Genomic DNA, 21,804 nt, shown 5'->3' on the forward strand with positions numbered 1-21,804 from the left:
CTAGCTCTGACTATGAGCAAGTTTGGCCCAGGAATGTAGCATGATCCCAGATGTGATGTCTCCCTTAATAGTGCAGGAGATGCATATTTTCTACCATTCTCTCACTATCTTGGGAAGCAGCTGTGTCTCACAGCTCTAGTTCTTGTGAAGTTAACACAGAGTCTGACTGACCCTGTGGACTTCAAGCCAATAGATCATGATAAAATTACACAGTGGAACTTGCCAAAAATAGTAGGCTTCAATTAAAAAAAACATATAGCACACAAAAACTTAACAGCCCAAATTACCGTTCATAGATACACATTGCCGCTTGACTCACCACTGATATCATACATGCCTTTTTGGCTCATGCATATTTTGCAGACATACACATCTATAGTATGAGGTTATCACAGTCCTGATGTTTTCTCAGATTTTCCCTGAATACTGAAAATTGCAAGAATGCATATAATGTAGCACACACTGAGATATATGTCACCACCAACAAATGTATCCTACTGAAGAGCAATATTGCAAACAAGCTTTTATCCCAACTCTCCTACATGTCTTAACACAGAACCTGAGAGATGACATTTTGAGTTGCTCAGATTTCTGCAGCTTTTTTTATTCAGAAGTCTTCATATGACATAGCAGTGTCAGGTCCCTGTTTGACAGAGTATCAGGTTGACCCATATCAAGTTAAACTCTCCTTCAGGTTAAGAACAAAATACCCCGACATGTTGCTACATAGAGTTAGAGTGGCAAATTCCCCGGATTATAAAACATCTGTTGAAAAGCAGTTCCCTATCTAAGGCCCAAGGGTTATGTTTCTATGCCTCTTATTCTCTTACTTCCTCCTCTACATATACTACACATTTCTCTGCAGATTGGTCTCTGATATTGCAGGTTTTACTGCCCTTTCAAGTTATCCTAGCATCTCAAATTTATACAGTACCAGAATATAAATTTGTGGATTTAACCCACTTTTCCAAAAAGTCTTACTATAAGAGCAAGTGAATGGAAGGACAATCTGTTATAGACGAAAGCTTTTAGGGAAATACTACACACTCTGCTGTGTTAAGGTTTTTGAGAGGAGGAAAGGTGACAGGCTTTTCATCTATGTCAGTGCTCTCCTTTTTAAGACTAGCAATCACAATGCAGTCTCTCATCTGTCTAGGCCTTTTTGTGAACTGGCATGCAGCTCATTTGTCTAAATGATCAAATAAAGCACATTATGACTCGATCAGTAGCAACTATCACAAAAATAGAGCTCATACCTACGTTCATTTGCTGCAAGCAGATGGCTGATTGCTTTTCTGTCCTTTTATGTTGCAGTCCTGTTCCCTTAGATCCTCTCTTTGTAGAGAGTGACATGCTGGGAGGTCAGTTTTCTGACAAGGTCATCTGCCTTGAGAGTATGAAGAGAACTGCACGGAAAGTGGGTTGGGCTATATTTAGAGTTTGGTCCAACTCCGTGCCAAGGTCCCCCCGCTGTCTCTCTCTTGCAGCACCGTCTCAGGTCTATTCTTGCAGATTCTCAGCCCACACACAGAACACACGAGGAAAGTCGTTCTGAGCTACTACTGGATCGAGGATTTTGCAATTCACTGAAAACAAGTGGAGCAGGAGCTCAGATGAGGACTCCTTAAATCCCTCACTCTTCTAGTATTTATTTTTCTTTATTCAAGTGGATTTTCCCTTTTCAAGTGAATAAGGAGAGGAAACTGCCCGGGATACAGCAAAAAATAGTCTCCTGAGCTAAGGTAAGCTTGCTTCATTTTCCTGCTGTCATCATAATTAGAGAGCAATTGACGATGACTTGGATCAGATATGCTTTTTCCTGTGAGACCAGATCTGCATGTCAGCACTACGGGGTTTTTTGGATAATGAAATTCTCAATTTCAAGACATCAATTTTCATTATCACTGCCTAAAGGAAATGGGAAAATAAAAGGATATCAGCATGTGCAATAGAATATACATTTTCTGATTTTACCTGTTTAAATTAATGTAAAAAGCACACAGCTATGCCAATAGACTGTATAATTCTGAAAGTAAGAGAAAAACAGATGTGTGACTATGTAGATAATGATTACAGATATAGATGTGCAATTACATGTGCTGAGTGATGTTTTATCCACATTGTTTTGTATGATATGAGAAATTATGGCTTCAAGCTTGCGATATAGGGCTTGCTGCAAATAGCACAGAAATATATGTTAAAAAAAATTAACAGAAGAACACATGCTCAAATCCCTTTACAGTTCCAAAGAAGTTGCTCAGCTTCAGCCAGAGTACAGGCAGGATTAAAGATCGTATTGAATTTGGTCTCCTTTCCACTGAATGCTTTACAATGGTCCTGCATTGTTTCTGCTTTTAAAATGACATATATGGCTGAACAGTTTTCCTCAGCACCATTTTAAACTGTTGTGATTCTTAAGGGGAAAAAAAACCTGGATAGAGTACAGCATGGCATGCCTGTCTGTAAGGAGACCCTAACACACTTCAGGTCACATGGACATCATGATACTGTGGTATGGACTCCAACATGAGGAGAATGTTAATCAAGCAAAGCCACTCTGGAGCCATGGATTTACAACTGGCACACACACACATAGCTTCCTGCAATGCAAACACACAGGAATGGTAACCTGAAGAAATAGGGTAGAGCGTTCCACTTGACCTGAAGGTCCAAACACTGATGCAACAGCACCAAAAAGTTCTTCATAACAGAAAGTTCAAAGTCTCAGCAGAAACATCTGAAGAAAGGCAGATGGGTTCTAGATTAACAGTAAGCAACTCACTGGGAGTTCATCTAAGCCCCAATAACTGCGTGAATTCCTGCACTTAGATGAGGTCATCTTTTCTTAACATATCTGCTGGTTAAACAATGCCATACATCAGTTTGAAAAAGTAAAAGATTACAAGGTAGCAAAAGTCTTACCTGCTGAAGATACGTCTCATTTTGGTTGCTCTCAACTCTGTCTAAGATCATCCCATCTTCCTTTCCTTCTGATTTTTGTTCTGTAATTTATGCTCGGAGTCATGAGTGTTGAGTTTATTCATTTCCCAGAAAATACATTTCTAACAGTTCTAAGACTAAGACTCTTCAACAAATAATAACTAAGGCAACTTGCCATGGAGCCAACTTGGGCCATGACATGATAATTCAGACACATCCAGAAGGATTCTATTGCAAGAACTCAAAGAAGAGGCTGTTATGGGAGGGTTACTTAAGTACTGTGAATGTACTCATCAAGTTCATCAGCAATTAAAAGGCTTCACAGTTTAAAAGCAACTAGTGCACCCTAAGATTGGCAACAGCCTTTTATAAACAGTTGTTATACACTGATAGAAAAGAGGAGAAACAAAATACTACTTTATAAATTTTTAAGTGGTCAGGTTACGCCTAAAGTTACTGCTTAATGAGTCAACTTAGGTTTTGTGACAATGTGACACCAATACTCCACTTGTGTTTGAGAAAATGTTATTTCCCCATCAACATTAAAGACATTAGGGGGGTGGGAGGTAACTTAAAATAAAGCAGTATGGGTGTGACTGTAGCTTACAAACACAGCATTCACAAAGACTCCCCTGGCAGAGAGGAGGGAGCACAGCTGCATCCCAGTGGCAGCTGTGGACTGGCTCATTTTGAAGGGTGGGTCAGCACATCTTCCCCACAGGAGCTGAGCCTTAAAGGTCTCTGTCACCCAAACTAGTGGCAGATTTGTTGGCATACAGATGACAGGACGACAGCAATGGAAAATGGCAGTACTACCGTGTTGATAAATATGTGCATGGCATTAGTGGAAGAAGTTACGGAGAAGCATATCTGAATGAATAAGTCTCATGTTTTCATGTAGAGAAACCTGAATCTGCTTCTAACCTCTTTCTGGTTGGGGTCAATCCTGCTTGGTAGGATCATCCTCTTCCTATTCTCTCTCCTCCATTATAAATTTCCAGTACTGGCACAAACTGGCTTCATTGCGCTAAGGTACGACCTCCAATGGGCACGATGTGCCCACCCTAGTGGAGTAGTGGAGACCACCAGAGAAGGGGGAAAAAAAGGGAAGAAAAAAAAAAAAAGAAAATTAAAAGGTGGAAAGAATCTTTATTCCCTCCCCTAGTGAAGAAAAGAAGGACTGAAACCCTTGGTTTCTATTAGAGGGCTCAGATGGGGCTCCTTCCTCACTGGGGGTGGGAGAGCATGGCTATATGTATTGACTGACCTCTGCCTAAGGTTGTAGATGAGGAGGAAGATGAGGCTTGGCTGATAATATATGCTGCCAGCTGGCCAGGCAAAGCTCCAAAGGGACATTCACAAACTCCTGCCATTGGCACTGTCACCCTCAGCTGACAGGCGTAAGCCAGGCCAGAGCCAGAAGGCTAAATCCAAACAGCGCCAGGGGGATGAGTAAGTCCCACCAGCAGTCAGATCCCTACTACGCCTCACCGTATTTATGTTCCTACTTGGGGGCTTTCTCCAAACAACAAATGGTGTTGGGATTTTCCTCCTTCCCTGCTATCCCTCAGACAAAGTGGACTGATGGAAACAAGCTGGGGTTTTGAGGGGAGTCAGAGTTTACCTCAACTCATCCTGAAACAAGAACCTTTAGCACCTAGACAGCCAGTCCAAGAGTATTTGGGTACAGTTCTCTGTGCATGTGGCTGCATGAGGAGGTAACACGATATTTGGTATGAAAATACCATAGAAATTTCTGCATAGAAATTCTCTTTCAAAACCTTTTATGACTATTGACATGAATATACTTTCCAGGAAGGGACAGAGGATAATACGTGCTGTATAGGAGAGAGAGAGAGAGATACTTATGGGCACAGAAAAATCACAAAGCTATAGTTAAGCAAATAGTTAATTAAATAACTGTAGTCGTTCTGCTAAAGAATATTTTCCCCTGAGACTTACCGGTAACAGGGAAGGGGAAGGAAACCAAAGTTCATACTCGCAACAAGCCCCATAGCCCCAAGCTTTGCCTGACCCACTTTCACAAATCCCCAAAATAGGAGGAAAAAACCCAACAACAGAACTTTTCCATACGGACCTCTGCTGCATTTTGCTCTCTGTGCACCAGAGGTATAGTGATACCTCGTTGCAGAAAACAGTCTCCTCTGAGGTGAGGAACAGCCTCGGCAGTCTGCATTTTCTTTCAGTCTGATACAGTGTTGGGACTAATGGAAAGATCTCCAATGCTTTGCATTAGAAAATACTAATTTAACGCTTGTCTACCCAAAGCACAATAAAACTTCATGCTCACATCGAAGCAGAATAAGGCACAGAAAAAAAAATCCACTTGCAGATCTAGGCACTCTGCAGGCCTGCAGTAACACACTGCTTTGCAGCTGCAATTGCCAGCTCCAAACTACTGAAAACTGCAGGCAGACCACTGGCTGCTATGCTCGGTGTCTTCCTTCTTGCCCAGACATCTTTGTGGTCCCACTCGGTAGAGTCTTATGGGTCTCAGCCCCTACTTCAGTGATTATTCGGGATCGGTACACAACCCATTCACGTGAGATAAGGTCTGCTGTGCACGGCCTCCCCAGAAAGAGAGGACCTTGGGGTCTTCTCAGTGCAGGGGAAAGGCAGCAGAAGGAGCGGCCCCACCTGACCTCAGAGATTGACCACCAGTACAACCGAGGATGTATCGGATGCGGCCTGCTTTCCCCGGTCACATCTGCGTATCTCTCTTGCAGTCACACAAATGTATATACATATGTACACAGTTGCATACAAATGACAAAGTTGCAGGGGGTGAAGACCCACACTCTATCAGTCAACAGCAAAACACAGTATTTTAGGCTAAGATGAAGCATGTCCTTTGAAAAACACATTCATTCTACATGGAATTTCAGTTTGGCTAGATGAAATGGAGAGGAACTATATCAGCTTTGCCTAAAAATGATGATGACAATGAAAGTAAACAACTGAAAGTAGTTTGTGGGGAATGTTCTAAAACAGCGTGCAGGGGTATGAGACAGCATGTATATACCCAGGAGCAGTGGTGGTTATCTATACTTGAAAATGTGCTTTCAAAAGTATTTAAAAATTGAGGACATACAGCTGGCCACCTGCACGGATTGTTTTCTCATTTTCATAGAGCTGTTTCCAACTCCGAATTTAGTGACAGCTACAGAAGTAAGCTGAAAACAGAGCGCTCCAGTGGAGCACACGTTTCTTACAGGAGCAATGGAGGTACACAGCGTGGTCACGGAAAGACCTTTGCTTCCTCAGTGGAGCTCAGCAGGAGCTGGGAGCCCGGGAAAGCACCAGCACAGCAACGGCTGTGCTTTGCTGAAGCAGTTTCTATATGAATGGTGCACGCACGGCTTTTTGCTGCCCTGTGACAACTGCCAAGGAAAAGGATTATATGCAAGGCTAGATTGTGTCAGTACATTTCTTTGAAGATGAAGGTGGTTAACTTCAAAATAATTCCCATTGAAAATCCCACCTATACAATGCGGCATAGTCACGCAGGGAGAAACGTTTAAAACTGGGATTATACAGAACTCTAACACAAATTTCTTACCTTCCATTACATAAGCCTAAATTATTTCAATTGCAGCAGATTCACAGTGATCGCTACTGGGGCTAAAACACCATAGAAAGTAATCCAACAACACTGATATTTTTTTTTGTCTTAAATGTCAGAGTGAAAGTGCGTATGCACAACTGCAAAACTCTAAATTACAATTTTACATTAAATGAAACTTGGACTAAACATAGTCCTGTTAAAATAAATCCTTAGAGGTGAACTTCTCATTTTTCACTCATAACCAGCTTTTTTTTTTTTAGTACACCAACCTGTTCCTCAGGCATTAACTTGAACAGGAAAACAGTGTCCCATCTCTAGCATGCAAATAACATAAAAAAAATAAATCAGTATTTATAACATGTTTGTATTTAACGCAGTACTCATGAAGCTTTCTAATCACTAATAATTTGCAGAAGAATAAAAAAGCAAACGATAAAAAGAATGCAAAATAATCCCCAAATGCGTGACAAATATACTCTCCCTAAAGAGGCAATTTAAAAATCATGTGCAAGATACAGTGAAAAATAGGCATTTTACATCAAGTCTCGTCTGTCTTTAAGAACACTCAATTTAAACAGAAAATGAGTGGCAGCCATTCTTCCTGCTACTATGTTTTATTCTGCTAACATAATGGTTAGAGATGCCATCCAATACAACTTGATGCGTACCATCGTTATGTTCACTCACACAATACCTGCTAAGACAAGGAAATCCCACTTGGGAAGGTAGCGGGGCAGTACAGGATGAGCTTGTCAGTAAACAAGAAAAAGGAAGGGTTGAGATGACGCATCAGGACTTGCGCGCTCAAGCACGTGCTGTTGCTGTGCAGTTTGTTTCACACAGCCAAGCCAATGGGCTGCATGTTCCCTGCTCTAAGTTCACCCACCAACCAACACCGGTCCACTCAGAAGACAAGACGGCTAAGTTTCTTGAAACAGAGAAGGAGACACCAAGAGACTGAAACAATACGACCTCTCAACTCTTTTGCAACAGGAAATTTGAGACTCTTGAAGAGGGAAAACCAGAGCATTCGCTCCCCCTCACACCAACTTTCACCCAACCTCCAGCTGTCTAAGGAGGACAACTTGTAGTCTAATTATAGGTTTCTTGAGTCCTCCTAGAGATTGTCCCATTACGTGGGTAAAGGATCTCACGAATCCCTTTCAGAGCACAGATCGTCCTCCATTTTAGACCCTTCTTCTGCCCTATCACAAATGTGCAAGGCAGGTTTCCTCATCAAGTTTGCCCCTCACCAGTGGAAAAAAAAAAAAAAGGAAGAAATGCCAGGTTTCATCAAGAAATGCAGGGTATGGAGTGATCACTGGAGAAGACATGGCTAGCTTCTTCTCTACTGTCCTTTCCCATGACGTGTCACTTAAAAAGAGCTGTTAACACTGAAGACATTTTTATTATTAAAATGCAAAGCTACAGCATGTACTGAGCAGTTTCATACTTTACAATTGTTGAGGATGTACTACATATGAGTTTATACGCCGTGTTTTCTTTGCACTTTGTGTACATACCCACTACATGTGGTCAGAGGAGGGAATCTTACAGGATTTATCTGGACGGAAGTCAGGTGTGTGCATGTGCTTTGTTATATTAAAGACCTTGGGAGTATGCATTTCTACATCTGATAAGGACTGTTTAGCCTTTAGCAAATCACTAGCACTTCTTCCATCTCAATTTGTCCTTCTGCAAAAAACAAGATGCAGCAATATACCTTAACGGGGTGTTTTGGAGCTATAGGATTCTTGAAGAAAATGCTAAAGTAGAATAAAATAGTAGCTTTTTATTATACTTCACACGGAAGGGACATGAAATCCCTTCCTCTAACCCTTGAAAAAGCATGTGTTTTTAAAAATATTTTTGAGAATTCAAGTTGCATTCAGATCATTAAGATGAAAAACAAACTTGGGGCTCACTCTGTCACTGAGACACAGCGCAGTGGGATCCCTTTTAATTTGGAGTTACAATTCTCCAGTCTCACTATCAGCCACAATGAAAGGCTTCTTTGTCGTGACTTTGCTATTCAGCAGCCTCTGGGAGAGTGTCCTGACATGAGACAAGAGAATGATAAGCATTAGCCCTATCCAAAGAGTTTCACTACCACATCCAGCTCAAGGACAAACTGATGACAGACTATGCAAAGCTGGGGTGAGAATATAAATGGCACGGAAGGGACAGAAGCAGTGCTTCATCTAGGCCCTGGGGTCTCAAGTCTGGAGACAGCCTCGTAAGGCAGATGTCCTCCGGTATCCCGTACAAATTCACATGCTACAAATTCTTCATTTGAGACCCTGCTGGGAAACACAGTCTCCTCCTGCTTGATTTACTGCAGAATTGCTGATAAGGAAACCCTGTGCGCTACCAGCAGCACAACAGGGATGAGATAGGCAGCACATTTGCAGAGGGGAGATCAGCGTCTTAGCCAAAGTTACAGAAAAAAGCACTTGTAAAATAATCCAAGTCTTACAATATGGAAAACAGCAGAGCCCTCAAATCAGAGAGACTTCGTCTCTTACTGTTTGTCTTTGGCAGCAGGAAGAATGGCCATGTACAATTAATACTATCAAACAGAGCCCGGCAGAGCAAGAAAAAAAAAAAATCCTAGGTACTGTCATGGTAATTTTATCCTTCTGTTTATTTCTTTAAACTGAACTAATTACTTCGCTCAGCAATGGTCGGGACTGGAAGGCTGCACCAGGACTGTAATGAAAGTAAAACCCTGGGGAACAATTTTGATTATAGTGGAGGTTTCAGCTGACTACATTTTAATTAATCGGAGTAGTACAGTACTCTGAATTCCCAGGTATCCCATTTCAACCTGCAGACCAACATGACTTGGTTTAGGGCATATTTTAACATTGTTCTAATAAATTCTTCAACAGTTCTTTTAAGTCTCAGAGGTAATCTAATTTCTGTTTTATTATGGAGGCTTTCAAGGCATTTCAACTATAAATCAGTAAAATGATTTGGCTGTGGAATGCCAAAAATAGACTCAGAAACCAAAAACCTCTTCAATACTTGTATTAATTAAAAGCACAGTGAATTGTCTAATTACAAAACAAAAGAAGTTTTTTCATATCGATAAAGCATTTTAATTTAAAATATGTCTCTATTACAATAAAGACAAGCCACAGTAGCATTCAGTTAAAAAGCTGGGCGGTGAGCCAGCATAATACTGGATATCATCTGCTATAGGATAAACACAGAAGTTGTCAATAACAAGAGAAAAGCAGGATGTTCAGGGTTCAACACATGGTGCAGTGTCTACATTATCTGTATAATCCAGGCTTAAGTGAGCCATGCTTAACGATTGACAAAACATGTGTAGTCTGAGAAATATGTGGCAAACGAAGAACTAGACCCCCAAAATATGCAAGGTTTGAGCTAACAGATCATAAGACCCAGCAGAGATGGTGTAATTTATATCTTTAAAATCACAAAGCACATAAATTTTCCTTTGCCGCCTTCTCTGCATCCTGAATTCACCAGGGTTTTGCTGCAGTATGGAAAAAAGAATGTTAAACTGCCCGGGACTCTCCCAGTTTCTATTGAGACACTGTGGTCCCCAATATCAGTTAAGCGTGACCTGCAGACGTGGCTGTACACTGCCTCTACCCAGCAGCAGCAGTAGATATCAAATTGTCCTCCAAGAATGATGTAAAATCCAGAAAAGGATCCAGATGTTATGAAAGGACCAGGGGAAAAACCTGAAGACAGCCATCAAGCAGAGAGGGCTAAACCCAAGAGAAGGGCAGAGCGCACCACTGAAGCTAGTGGCAGTAGCAACAGGAAAGGGCATGAGGACAACAGACGTGGAGCTCTAGCTCCAAGCCAGTACACTTCTTGATATCCATCGTGTCATAAGTGCTTCGTTTTCTGCAAAAACAACCCTCTCCCCTTCTCACTCAATAGGGTGAGCCGCTGCACCCCCTGCTCGGTGTGTGGGAGGCCATGGAGATGTTCCTTGGTCCCTGCATGGGGGAACGGTAGAATGGGTGACTCCTACTGCCTCAATGCACTGTCTGTCATACAGTTGTAGAAACACACTTGCTCCTAGTAGTACCTACCCCTACAAAGGGGTGACGAGCCCCTACCTGCTACACCACTAGCAGAGATGTTGCCCACCTCTGCAGCTGCCCACAATTTCACTACTGAAAACTTGAGAAGGCACCATAATCATGACTTTTCCCCTACGTAAGAAGAGGCTGGGGGCAAGAAAGAGTAAGTTGCTTCACATGGTCCTTTACCCCAGCGTATCCATAAAGCTGCCAAAACATAATACCAATTAGATTAGTTTTCCAGGGTGAAACTGTTCTGTGTAGGATTAAAAAAAAAAAAAAAAAAAAAAAAGTAGCTCACTTCTGTGTAGAAGCAATGAAGCAAACGTGTTTTAAGAGAATGATAATGGATTTCCTTTTACAACTGGGAAAGGTACAGAACTAAGCTCACATCTCTGGCAAGGCACCTAGTTCAGCAATCACTACTTTCCTTTAGTTTCTGCTAACCTAACAGTACTACAGATATTCTATTTTATAGTTGTCATTACCACAAATATTACAGGAATAATTTGCTACAGTAAATAATCACTGAATTGGGTAAAGGCAATGGCTTTCTCAGAAGCATGTAAAATTATTACAGGCTGGAAAACCAGTCGTTTGTGCCTAGTGATAATTGATTGTGAAACCAATGCTTAGAGAGTTTGGACTGAAAACCTCAAAGAGGAAAAAGCATCAAATTATTGCCACAGACCAAGGCACAAAACCTGACTTTTTGATTTGGAGAAGCAGTTTCTGCAGAGATTTGCAAGCTTGAAGCATTTTTTTAATTCAGTTTTTTTCATGCTGAGTTACCAACCGAGTACTTAGTTCAGGTTTCAGAAGAGCTCGAGTGATGTATTTAACACCCACTGGGTACATCACCACCTCCACCGTGTTCAAACCAGAGGGAAAGGAACAGCTGCTATCACTCTTCCTGCCGCAGATTAAGCACCAGGAGTGGCAATCCCCCACCAGAAGTGTGTGAAAGCACCAGCACTCACACGCTGCAGCCTCCAGTGATCTAGAATTCCCCTCCTAATTTTCTATTCTTCACTCATGCTTTGTCTTTTAACCGCATCCAAAGATGAGCAAAGGTAAACCATGTGGCATGCTTTACCTGGGGCTGACCCGAAAAGCCACTTCAAAACTGCAAGCTTGAACAGATCCTAGCCAGGATCTCTGAAGGGAGTCCAAAAGAGCTCGAGCCTACAAAGCCTTATATCACTCCATGGCTCCGAAAAATGCTCTGGCTACTAACCAAGCTCCTCTGCAATATCAAGAGCCACTAATGTCCCAGGATTTTTCTACACCGCGGTCATTAAGAAAGTTAAGATAAATTAAAGGAGGCTGGGAAGCTGAAGCATGCTGCCCTCTGGCCTAGGTGATCTTGACAGAAGACAGTTTTTCTCAGGTCCCTTTAAACTCAGAGCCTCAGAAAACATACCCTGGCAGGAGGTCTGTCCTAAAAAACATGTTGCAGGTAAACCCATGCTTGTGTTAAAAATCACTCACCTGTAGCTACTAGCCCTGAGTTGCTGAATGCAGGAAGGGAGGTGGCATTATTTCTGAAAACAGGGAGGGAGAGCTGCTTCTATGCAGAGAACTATTTATTCTGTCTTTACCCTTCCACCAGTAAGAGTACCAGTGCACCAGTAGAGTACCAGCACACAGCACCAGTGCTTTATGAACACGTGCAATAGTAACAAAGATGCTCATGACTCCAAACTGTATCTATCATCTCTTTAGTGGTGGACTTAGCAGTGTTCGGTTAACAGTTGGACTCTATGATCTTAAAGGTCTTTTCCAACCTAAATGATTCTATGATCATGAGAACTCATGTCTCAAAGAGGAAAGGGACAAATAAAATGCTGCCTTCGTGCAATCATTGGTTTTACCGGGTTTGGTTTGGTTTTTCAAAACTAGAGAATCTGCACATCTCCTCCTTAAGTTGCTCATGCACGTGTTGGGAGTGGAGACTGTGCATCTGAAATGACAGAATCACACACATGCCTACCAAGTAAATCTTGCAGGGATGAGGGTGAAACTAAATGCACAAGAGTCTTCAAGCTGCCTACACACGCAGCAGCTGTCTCCCACAGGGTCACTGGAAAAATCCATTCAGCCATTCTGATCGCTTTTAAGAGCAAGGAAAATACAGACAAAAATACAGGGTACTGGGGGGCGAAACACATCTCAGACAAAGCAAGGCATTTTTGGATAGGCTCAGACAGCTTCTGGCCTATTTTAACACCATTTAAGATTGGCAGAAAGTTTGTGGAGGCAAATCATTGTTGTCTCCACCATTTGAGGAAGATGAAGATTATGTCTTCATTGCACAGACCGGCGTTGGTAGAAGAGTAATACATAGGGTGCAAGAGAGGTAGGTCAAAAGTCTCCGACCTGTGCTCAACACAGAAGGCGTTCAAGAGATCAAACAATTCTTTTTTAAACCTCCAAGTTCAAAATGGGAAGCAGAAGTGACCGCAGAGGATTTTCATTCGAAAAGCAGCCACTGTTCTGGTCAAGACTTCTGTTAGCATGTACTTCAGGCAGATTACAGTACCCTTGTACTCGGCTATACAACTAGGAAACAAAGTTCCTTCTGCTGTATTCCTGTGTTGAATTACGGGGTCATTTTTCAAAGAGAGTTTTGAAGTGTATAGAGCTAGGAGTTGGACATGATCAGAAGTCCATAGATCTGTCTGCTGCTTTCAACACAGTCGACTACAAGGTGTGAGAAACTTGCCTGCAGAACCAAACAGGAGCTGATCTGAATCTGTCTCAGATGGTTCATCTCATTCCTCTCATGAGGCCCAAAACAGGCAGCTGCTCCTCCTCACTAGGAGTGCTTGCCATGGCATCCCAACAGATTAGGCTCCATTCCCCATGAAGCTATACATTATTAATCTTATCTGAAGCAGACAGTGCTGACACCCAGCTTCCTCAGTGTCTGGAAGAATACCAGCTGTCTCCCGCTCATCCCGAGTAAATAGAGAGAATGTGCACATGTATCAGGAGGAAATATTTCTTAAAACTTTGCAGGATTCAGAATCCTTCCCCTCTTCTTTTTCCTATGTGCTATCACAGCAACTGCCTGGGATTCATACCTCAACTCCATCTCTCTGCATGCCCAGGTGCATGAGACTCCTTTTTGTACCTTCTGCTTACAAGATAACTATGCCAATTCCTCTCAGACAAGGACCATCCATTTGTTTTTTGTTTCTTTTTTGGATGGGTTACTTCAAGGCTGTCTTTATCAGATCAACAGAAGGAGAAGCCCAGATATGCAGCCAGTGGAAGATATGGCACCACACCTCCCAAAGCACAGGAATGGATGCTGTAAAGAAAATTACTGTACTCAACAGTTCCTTAGCTTTTACCTCTTCGAAGTCCTTCATGGCTTTGGTTCTAAGGCTCACCAATCTCTGTGGTCCTTTTTCTTGCACTTCAACCAATAGATACCACATAGTTGCTAGTGTTGTGAATAAAAAAGTTGAGGAAGAACTTTTTACCTTGAACTTAAGAACTGGTCCATAAGGGGTACTGGATAAGACTTGTATTTATCAGCTCTTCTTAAAAGTGGTCACAATCAATTGCATGGCGAATTACACAAAATCCAGGAAGGAATGGATCTTTACTGACTTACAAACCTTTCAAAGCCTCTAACAATCTCGAAGATGTTTTAACGGTTGTGTAGACACAGCATAGACTGGTGCAATACAAATACATGGCTCGACAGGTAGATTAAGCCCTTAAAAACCGAAGAACGCTAAGCACTGTAGCTAATTTTGCACCAGAAACTTGTTTCTTGGACCAGTTTTACATTTCAGGATGCAGTCTAGCAGTGAGTTGGTTTATGAACAGTCACATCAAGACACACATATCTTGCATATCCCACCCTCTCAAGAAAAACAGGGGTCTCTACTGTGGCAACATTACATGTGAGGAAGAGCTATTTTTAAATAAAAGACTTTCACTCTGGGGTAAAATGATTTCTAAACAGCTTTTGATCCCCTAAATCAGGGTCCAAGACTTTGCTAGCAAGTGGGAAAGTGTTCTACAACTTGAAATGTTTCAGCTAAGCTGGTGAAAGATCATTCAAGCAACCTTAACGGCTCTCACACAATCATTTTTACTGTAGAAATCGACACACCGTGTTCAGGTCTAATAAAACCACATTATTTGTTATTATGGAAAATACACTAATTCTACTCACTATTTCCCACAGGTTTACAGCACTAATAAATCCAGATTTGTGTCATTAATCTCTAGAATTAATGACTGACTACCAGTAAGAGTGCAGTAGGTGGTGATTAAAGCAATAGAAATGCTCCATAATACAGGTGTTATTGCTTTTGTATGGGGAGGCACCATGTGGTAAGTGAATATTAACTTCAAAGGTCCATCTTATTTTACGCAGTTGGGTTCTCAGATGGAAGTTGAATTTGGAGTATGTTAGTGTAATAACATGCTCCCAGGATTTTTTTATTTTTTTTTAAATTGGTAATTATAATGAAACACTATGGCTGAATAGTATTACCCTCACCCACTTACATCATCAAAACAAGATGACATCATCACTTTTACTTTCTAAAGCTTGTTTTTGGCAAAGCAAGTCATCTGTTCTCTCAGGTACTGTTTAGAAAGCAAGATTAGTAGATTAAGCCATTTACCTCCTCAAGTATTGTGCTTTTTACATTGCCATATTTACCACATAGCTTCAGGCGTGGCAAATAAAAACTATCTTAAACCTGTGATAGGCTCAGAGCTGTTTGAAAGGGCTCTTTATGCCTCTTGGAGTAGGCCGATAATTTTGCAGCATAAAGTCCCAGGCTTAATCCTGAGTATAATGCACTTGAAAAAAAAAAGATTTCCAAGTAGAAGCCTGCAACATATTACACATCCATATCCAAATTCCACACGGCAAACTTACTCATCCACAAGGCAAACATATTCATATATATTTACCTGGAAAATATGTATGAGGGTGTTTGACTAGCTCATCGTAGCAAAGGAAGACTAGATAAGCATCTACAGCTCATCAAATTAGCTATAGGTTTCCCCACACTCATATCTGGGTTTAACCCTTAAAGTCATCTCTGCATTTCTATTAAGACACATTCACTAAGCCTTCGTCACCCCACTATGGCAGGGGGGTTGGAACTTGATGATCTTCAAGGTCCTTTCCAACCTAAACCATTCTATGATTCTATGACCACAAGGCAATACAATTAGTTTCCTCTAGTACCTGATTTCCAATTAACCAGTGGTCTTAAGAGTCTGATCTTCTCTCACATATTAATATGGAGAGTTGGGCCAAGATCTGCCTGTTTATACAGGACAGAAAGCAATTTCAATATACACTAATTGAGAGAGTTTGATTTTAATTACATTCAACACAGTATTCATCCAAGCAAAAGCACAAGGGGAATACATTAAAAAACAAAACAAAATACCCCCCCCAATTTGGCTGTTAAAAGAAAATTATGGTCATATCTCTCATGTAAGAAATGTTGATAAAAGAGTTCAGAGCTGCTGCCAAGGTTATTGTCATCTCGAATATGTATTGGCTGTTCAGACACTGGTCACAAGATTTAAAGAATAAAACAACATTTAGTTTTGTATAGATCTGTTACTTCATGTAAAATTAAACAAGTTGTTTGCTTTTTTTGTTGTTTTGTTTTGTTAAACCCAACCACCATTCAGCATGTGTTTAGAAGAACACACATCTTTCAGGAGTCTTAATCAATCACAGCAATTTGTAAATCCATTTCAAAAATAAATATTTAGAGGTCATGTAAGCAATGAACTCAAAGAATGGCTTAAATCCAGGCATTGTGTAAACTGAATGATGTGATCCTCCAGACATTTTTCTGCCCATGTGGTGCCATCAAAGAATTATTATTTTTTTTTTAAACAACATGACAAAAATTAAGGAAAGAAAGAGACATATGAGGAACTGAGAACTGTGAAATGAGACAGGGGTAATGCAAGAGGGATCATATCCCACCACTCAAGCATGAGCCAGCAGAGGAAAGGAATGAGGTAAGAAGAAAGGTCAGAGCAGGAATGGTGGCCAGATCTTTTCTTGGAAAGAGTTTAAGAATAAAATTAAACCAAAACACAACTCCCACAGTTCTCCTCAGATATCAGCTGCTCTCTGCACTCTCATCTTCTTACTAGTTTGGATAAGACTCTTCCTAGACAACCATTTTTAATTGCCCACTTGAAGAAAGCACTGAGGGCTCAGCTGTCACCCCAGCATTAAGGGTGGTTGGCAAAATACTCTGCTCCACTATAGTTGTCTTTCCTTGATCAAAGAACTTCCTGGGGGTCAAGGGAAAGGGAAAGGAAAAACAACACCTCCCTGCTGAGAAATGATCTTCCATCTCAGACCACAGGAAAACTCTCCAAAAAAGTGCTGTCTCTGCTTCAGCTCAGCAAGAGCATGAGAGACTGAGGTACCTTCTTCTGATTTGGACAGCCATGCAAAAGACCATCTTCCCTGGCCTCGCCACCAACCATGCCAGGTCTCTGTACCAATTTGCAGCAATACGCTTCATCGGGCTACTCTGCTAAATTAGTTGCAGATGCCTCTGTAGTACATCTTTTGATAGTCGTGGGCTTCAGAAAAATGAACTGGAAAAGTCTGCTTCATGGGCTCCATATCAGCCACAAAAAAAAAAATAAAATGCATGAAACCATGAAGTCAAGCCCAAAGCCCCCCAGAGAATTCCGGAGCACTACTGTCACATCCCAATTTTCCAATTTTATCCACTCAGCTGAAAGGATGTTTAAAACCAACATTGCTGGGGACAAAGAAAATCTCATTTCATTCTTCTCTCATTATTGAAGTGTGGCTGAAATCCTCTATTCTCAGAATAGTCAAAAATAAATAAATGCTGGTACACATAGGGAAATTTTAGCCTCAGAAGTAGAATTTCTCACAAGAACTTTTGAGCAGCTGAAGCTGTGGGAAGGGACACTATTACTTGCCCTCAGCTAGAGCAGTTGCTAACATGATTATATGGGCCCCCTTTAAAGCCCGTTTCCACAAAAGGAGGCGAGTCTGTCAGTAAATAGCAGAGTAATTTATCACTGCACCCACAAACCTCTCTTCCTAGAACGGCCATATACCTAAATATCATCCATAAAAGGTGAATGCCATCTAAGGCCCTCCTGTAAACTCAAGCTCTGTGTCAGACCCTGACATGCAGTTCCTTAACAGCGTGACATAGGCCATTGTGTTGGAAGACAGTCTGTTTCTGGGAAATGCCACTGCACTTCCACTCCTGACTCAAAACAGTATAAGATGATATTCTTCAAATCACACAACAAGTTAAGGGCAAAGCCAGAAACAGTATGCAAATCTCACTGATGTGGTAAAACATCAACAAGCCCACATGTGGCTTTTCTGCTTATTTATTGTATGTGTCTCTACATCTACTTATTTTTCACATGGTGATTATGCAAGAACTTGGGAAGCCTGACATGTAACAGCTTGTCACTATCACTGACTGAATTGCCACCAGAGTGAGAATCATACCTTAGTTGAATTAGAATCCCAAGCCTTTATGCTTGCTGTTATTGTATTTCTCTTATGGTTACTAGAAATATTACCGTATTTCTCTTCCTTCTGAAAACTCCTTGTGGTTAAATAGGACAAATCCCTCCCTCCTCGTACTACTTGTAAGGTAGCCTCCCAAGTGTCCACTGCGCTGAAGCCCGCATGTTTGAGTGACAAGTGACTCACAAAAAAAGAGAAAGCAAGCCATCAAGCATCCCCTATAGTGTTAGTGGCACACAGTCAGGGAAGCTCAAACAGGCAGGGAAAGAGAAGCTGCTGTACTCCTCTTACTCCCTGCCTTGCATGTGCAAGATCCCCGTTTCTCAGGTCACTGTCAGCGAATCCTTGTCCCACACAGAGCCCACAATGTAGTTCCCACTGCCCATCATCCCCTTTGCTTTACTTCTTAGGGAAACAGGGCTTTTATATATATATATATATATATATATATATATATATATATATATACACACACAACCACAGTATCTGTGTGTTTATGTTTATGTCTGTGCGCTGATCCCACAGGTTTTGCCTCAGTCCACAGTCATTACACCAAGGTTTGACAAAGGGTCAGAGAAAGCAAAGTCTTGCAAGTTCTTACAAGTTTTGTGAAAACAGGCAGGGATGTGATTCTATAATTATCCTCGTGGAAGGCGAGACTGGCATGTGCAATCCCAGAGAGAGGGGAGAATCCCAACAAATTCCTCAGCCATGGGAAAAGTTTCAGCTGAGACTCACAGTCAACCACTGTCCACAAATTTATAGGAAAGTAGGCATGTTCAACCCCACAGCTCAGAAAACTACACATCCAGCTAACACAGGCGCTGTAAAACATAGTCATTTGAATGATTTATTCCATTCTTTCTTCTAAGAAATCTTTCCCAGCAGTTGAACAGGAGGGAGCAAACTGGTGGGTGACACACACATGTGCTAGCACAGAAAGGATCTTCATAAAAGCAGATTTTGTATTTTCCAAATTAAGAAGAAAAAAGCCAGTGACAGGGTGTGGCCAGGGATCCTGTTTTAAGCCTGTCTTTTCAAATACTTTGCATGCATATACTTTCAAATACAGAAAAGCATCCATTCTGAAATAAGTACGAGGGTAGAGCCAACCCACATGTTTTGGGATAGCCGGGTTTATTTTCTCAAGGTCTGTATACCAGAGCAGAGATATCTATTTATGAATATTTTGATCACATATCTCCAAACAGCACTGGTCATGGCTGCTTAAGTAAGGGGACAAAGGGGACCGATCCCCATTATCACCCCTGTTCAAGTCCTCAGTTGCCCGTGTCCAGTTCAGCCACAACAAACCAACCTGGCAATGACCCGTTACTCATGCTGTTAACCACTAACCTTGCTCGTGATGATCCAAGGCAGTCACAGAGCAAACACAAGCCGCTCACCAGGCAGATCTGCAAGTACTTGTGGGAAGCAGGCAGTGACCTTTTCAGCCAGCAAAAACTACAGCAGGAAGACAGTGCTTGAACAAACCTTATCATGCGATAGAAAACTTCCCCGTTGGCATAATAACGCACAGGGAGACTATTTCCCACCAACAGTTTACTATACGAGGATGTAGCCTCAGTACAAAAGGACGCATGAACTTCCAGGCTAAAACAGTTGCGACAGAGCACAGCATGCACGCTCTTCCGTCCCTCGAGGAGTTCAGACTTGGCCTGGCACATATCACATTGCCTGCCACAGGAGTACTCCTCTAAGAACCAGGTTTTTAACAACATAGACAGCCCATGGGATACAGGCAGCACACTACAGAGGACAAAAGACTCAGACAGATGGCTGCACTGCCCAGAGGGTCTCACCAGTTAGTGAGAACTGAGCTTTGCCACACTTCTTGAACCTTCACCCTCCCAGAAACTGAACAGACAGTATGGCAGGAGAGCTGTGGACTCCCTACACCTCTGTCCACCTACCTAACCTGCATCATGCCTTGGAACCTAATACCACCATCCTCTCTCCACCCCACAGATTGCTTCCTTTCTTCCTTGCCCTATGAAACTCCAAATGCTGTTTGTCACGAGTAGAAATTACCAACATCGATATAATTCTTACATCCCTTTTTCAATTTTAAAAAAAGCTCTTCCTGTTTGCACTAAATATGTATCTACTCCAATCCTCCATGACTCAGTATCGACCTATAAATACTTTAATGGGATTTATTAAATTTATTTTCTAGTTTCCCAGGTGATGACACGACAGACCTTCAACCTGGTCTTACACAATCGGCATAGGAGAGGTCAGTGAATTAGCAATCCTAAAGTATTTGAGAGCCAGCAACAGGGAGAGGGAGTTCAGATACTTGATGATAATACACTAACACAAATGCATACTTCCCTCCTCAAAGACTCCAGCATAAGAAAAAGCTTTAGGAGCAGATTCTTCATACCATAATCTCTAACAATGTTTTGATCTGGTTACTCAAGCACAGTCTGAATTGCTTGAATTCATCTGCAGCTAACCTGCTACAAGGACAAAGATCTGATGTCTGAAGTCTAGAGAAAGGGCCAAAATACAACAGTTCCTACACCTCTGTGAAACTTGTAACAGACAATCAGGCAAGGACCTCAGTTTAATCTTTTTGCCCTGTATTTCTCTTGCTTTTGCACTCCCTAAGTGGCTACACCTCTCATGTTAAGAATTTGGGATGAACGTGCATTTCTTGCCATGCCAGGCTTTGGGTATGCCTGCCACCACCAAAACGGGGACTGTGCGCCTCTTTTCTGGCATGCAGTGGGCAAACTGTTCCAGCCAAGTTCTTCTGCCAGAGCTGCGTCACAATACTGGCAGTGAATACGGGCTAGAGGGGGACTCCAGAGCAAGCCAGATCCCTGATGTAAGAAGAAACGGGCCAGGAAGACACTCATGTGAGGCAAGAGGATGGGAGAATGCTTCTTCCCAGTAATACTGAGTACTTGAAAAGACTGGAGTTTAGCACAGAGGAATGCATGGGCTGCAACATTTTTTTTCTAAAAAAAAATCCTCCTCCATTCATGCAATCCTACATAGCAATGTGAGACTCCCAGGTGGGAAGTTGAACAAAACACGTAAACTCCTCTTCGCCCAGGAGAGCCTGGTTAGCTCACCGGAACATGGGAATGTACGTGGGAGAAAAAAGTAGTAAAATATTGTTAAAACCACCGATTTAAATCCAAACCGGTTCTCCCTTCTCAGTAAGGCCCCGGGAGGTGCTCCTGTCAGCGAGGCACTGGAAGGGGTGATATTTCAGGCCTATTCTTCAGCAATGCTCTATAATCCCCGGCTATGCAGCAAGCCTGCCAATCAGCCACCTTGCTCTGCTTGCATGCAAACCCAAGTCAAGTAACCTGAGGAGACATTAGCAACTCAACACTCACCGCAATTTCACATCGTGGTCTGACCAAGTGGCACAAGCACTTAACCACAACCTTTAACAACAGCACGCTGCGCACACTAATCCCTCCTTGATATTTCATGTCAGCTCCCACTGTGAATCAGCACAGACAGCAATGGATTTTGGCTTAACAAGCCGACTCAATTGCACTTGCACTTTTTGGAGCGAGGAAGATTATCATTCCTACCTAAATTACCCCATGATCCTGACTGCAGTCCGCCAACCTCCTCCGACTGGTGCCTTACCGGAGCTAATGTGCAGCCAGGAGTGTCGC

At 42.0% G+C, this 21,804-nt stretch overlaps 1 protein-coding gene across 3 annotated transcripts in view; it reads right to left on the minus strand.

Annotated features, from left to right (window-relative positions):
- CMSS1 (cms1 ribosomal small subunit homolog) overlaps positions 1-21,804 on the minus strand; it is a 245,818-nt gene that overhangs the window by 30,790 nt on the left and 193,224 nt on the right. For 2 of the 3 annotated variants that reach the window (XM_082496660.1, XM_082496658.1), the window contains exon 1: positions 1,257-1,467. The exons of the other annotated variant lie outside the window; for it this stretch is intronic. In XM_082496660.1, the coding sequence (XP_082352786.1) occupies positions 1,257-1,353 (97 nt within the window). In that variant the 5' untranslated portion in view covers positions 1,354-1,467. Of the gene's footprint in view, positions 1-1,256; positions 1,468-21,804 lie in introns of those variants that run through there. 3 annotated transcript variants of the gene reach the window in all.

The sequence above is a fragment of the Vanellus vanellus genome, assembly GCF_965231255.1.
Source record: "Vanellus vanellus genome assembly, chromosome: 1".
NCBI classification, from domain to species: Eukaryota; Metazoa; Chordata; class Aves; order Charadriiformes; family Charadriidae; genus Vanellus; species Vanellus vanellus.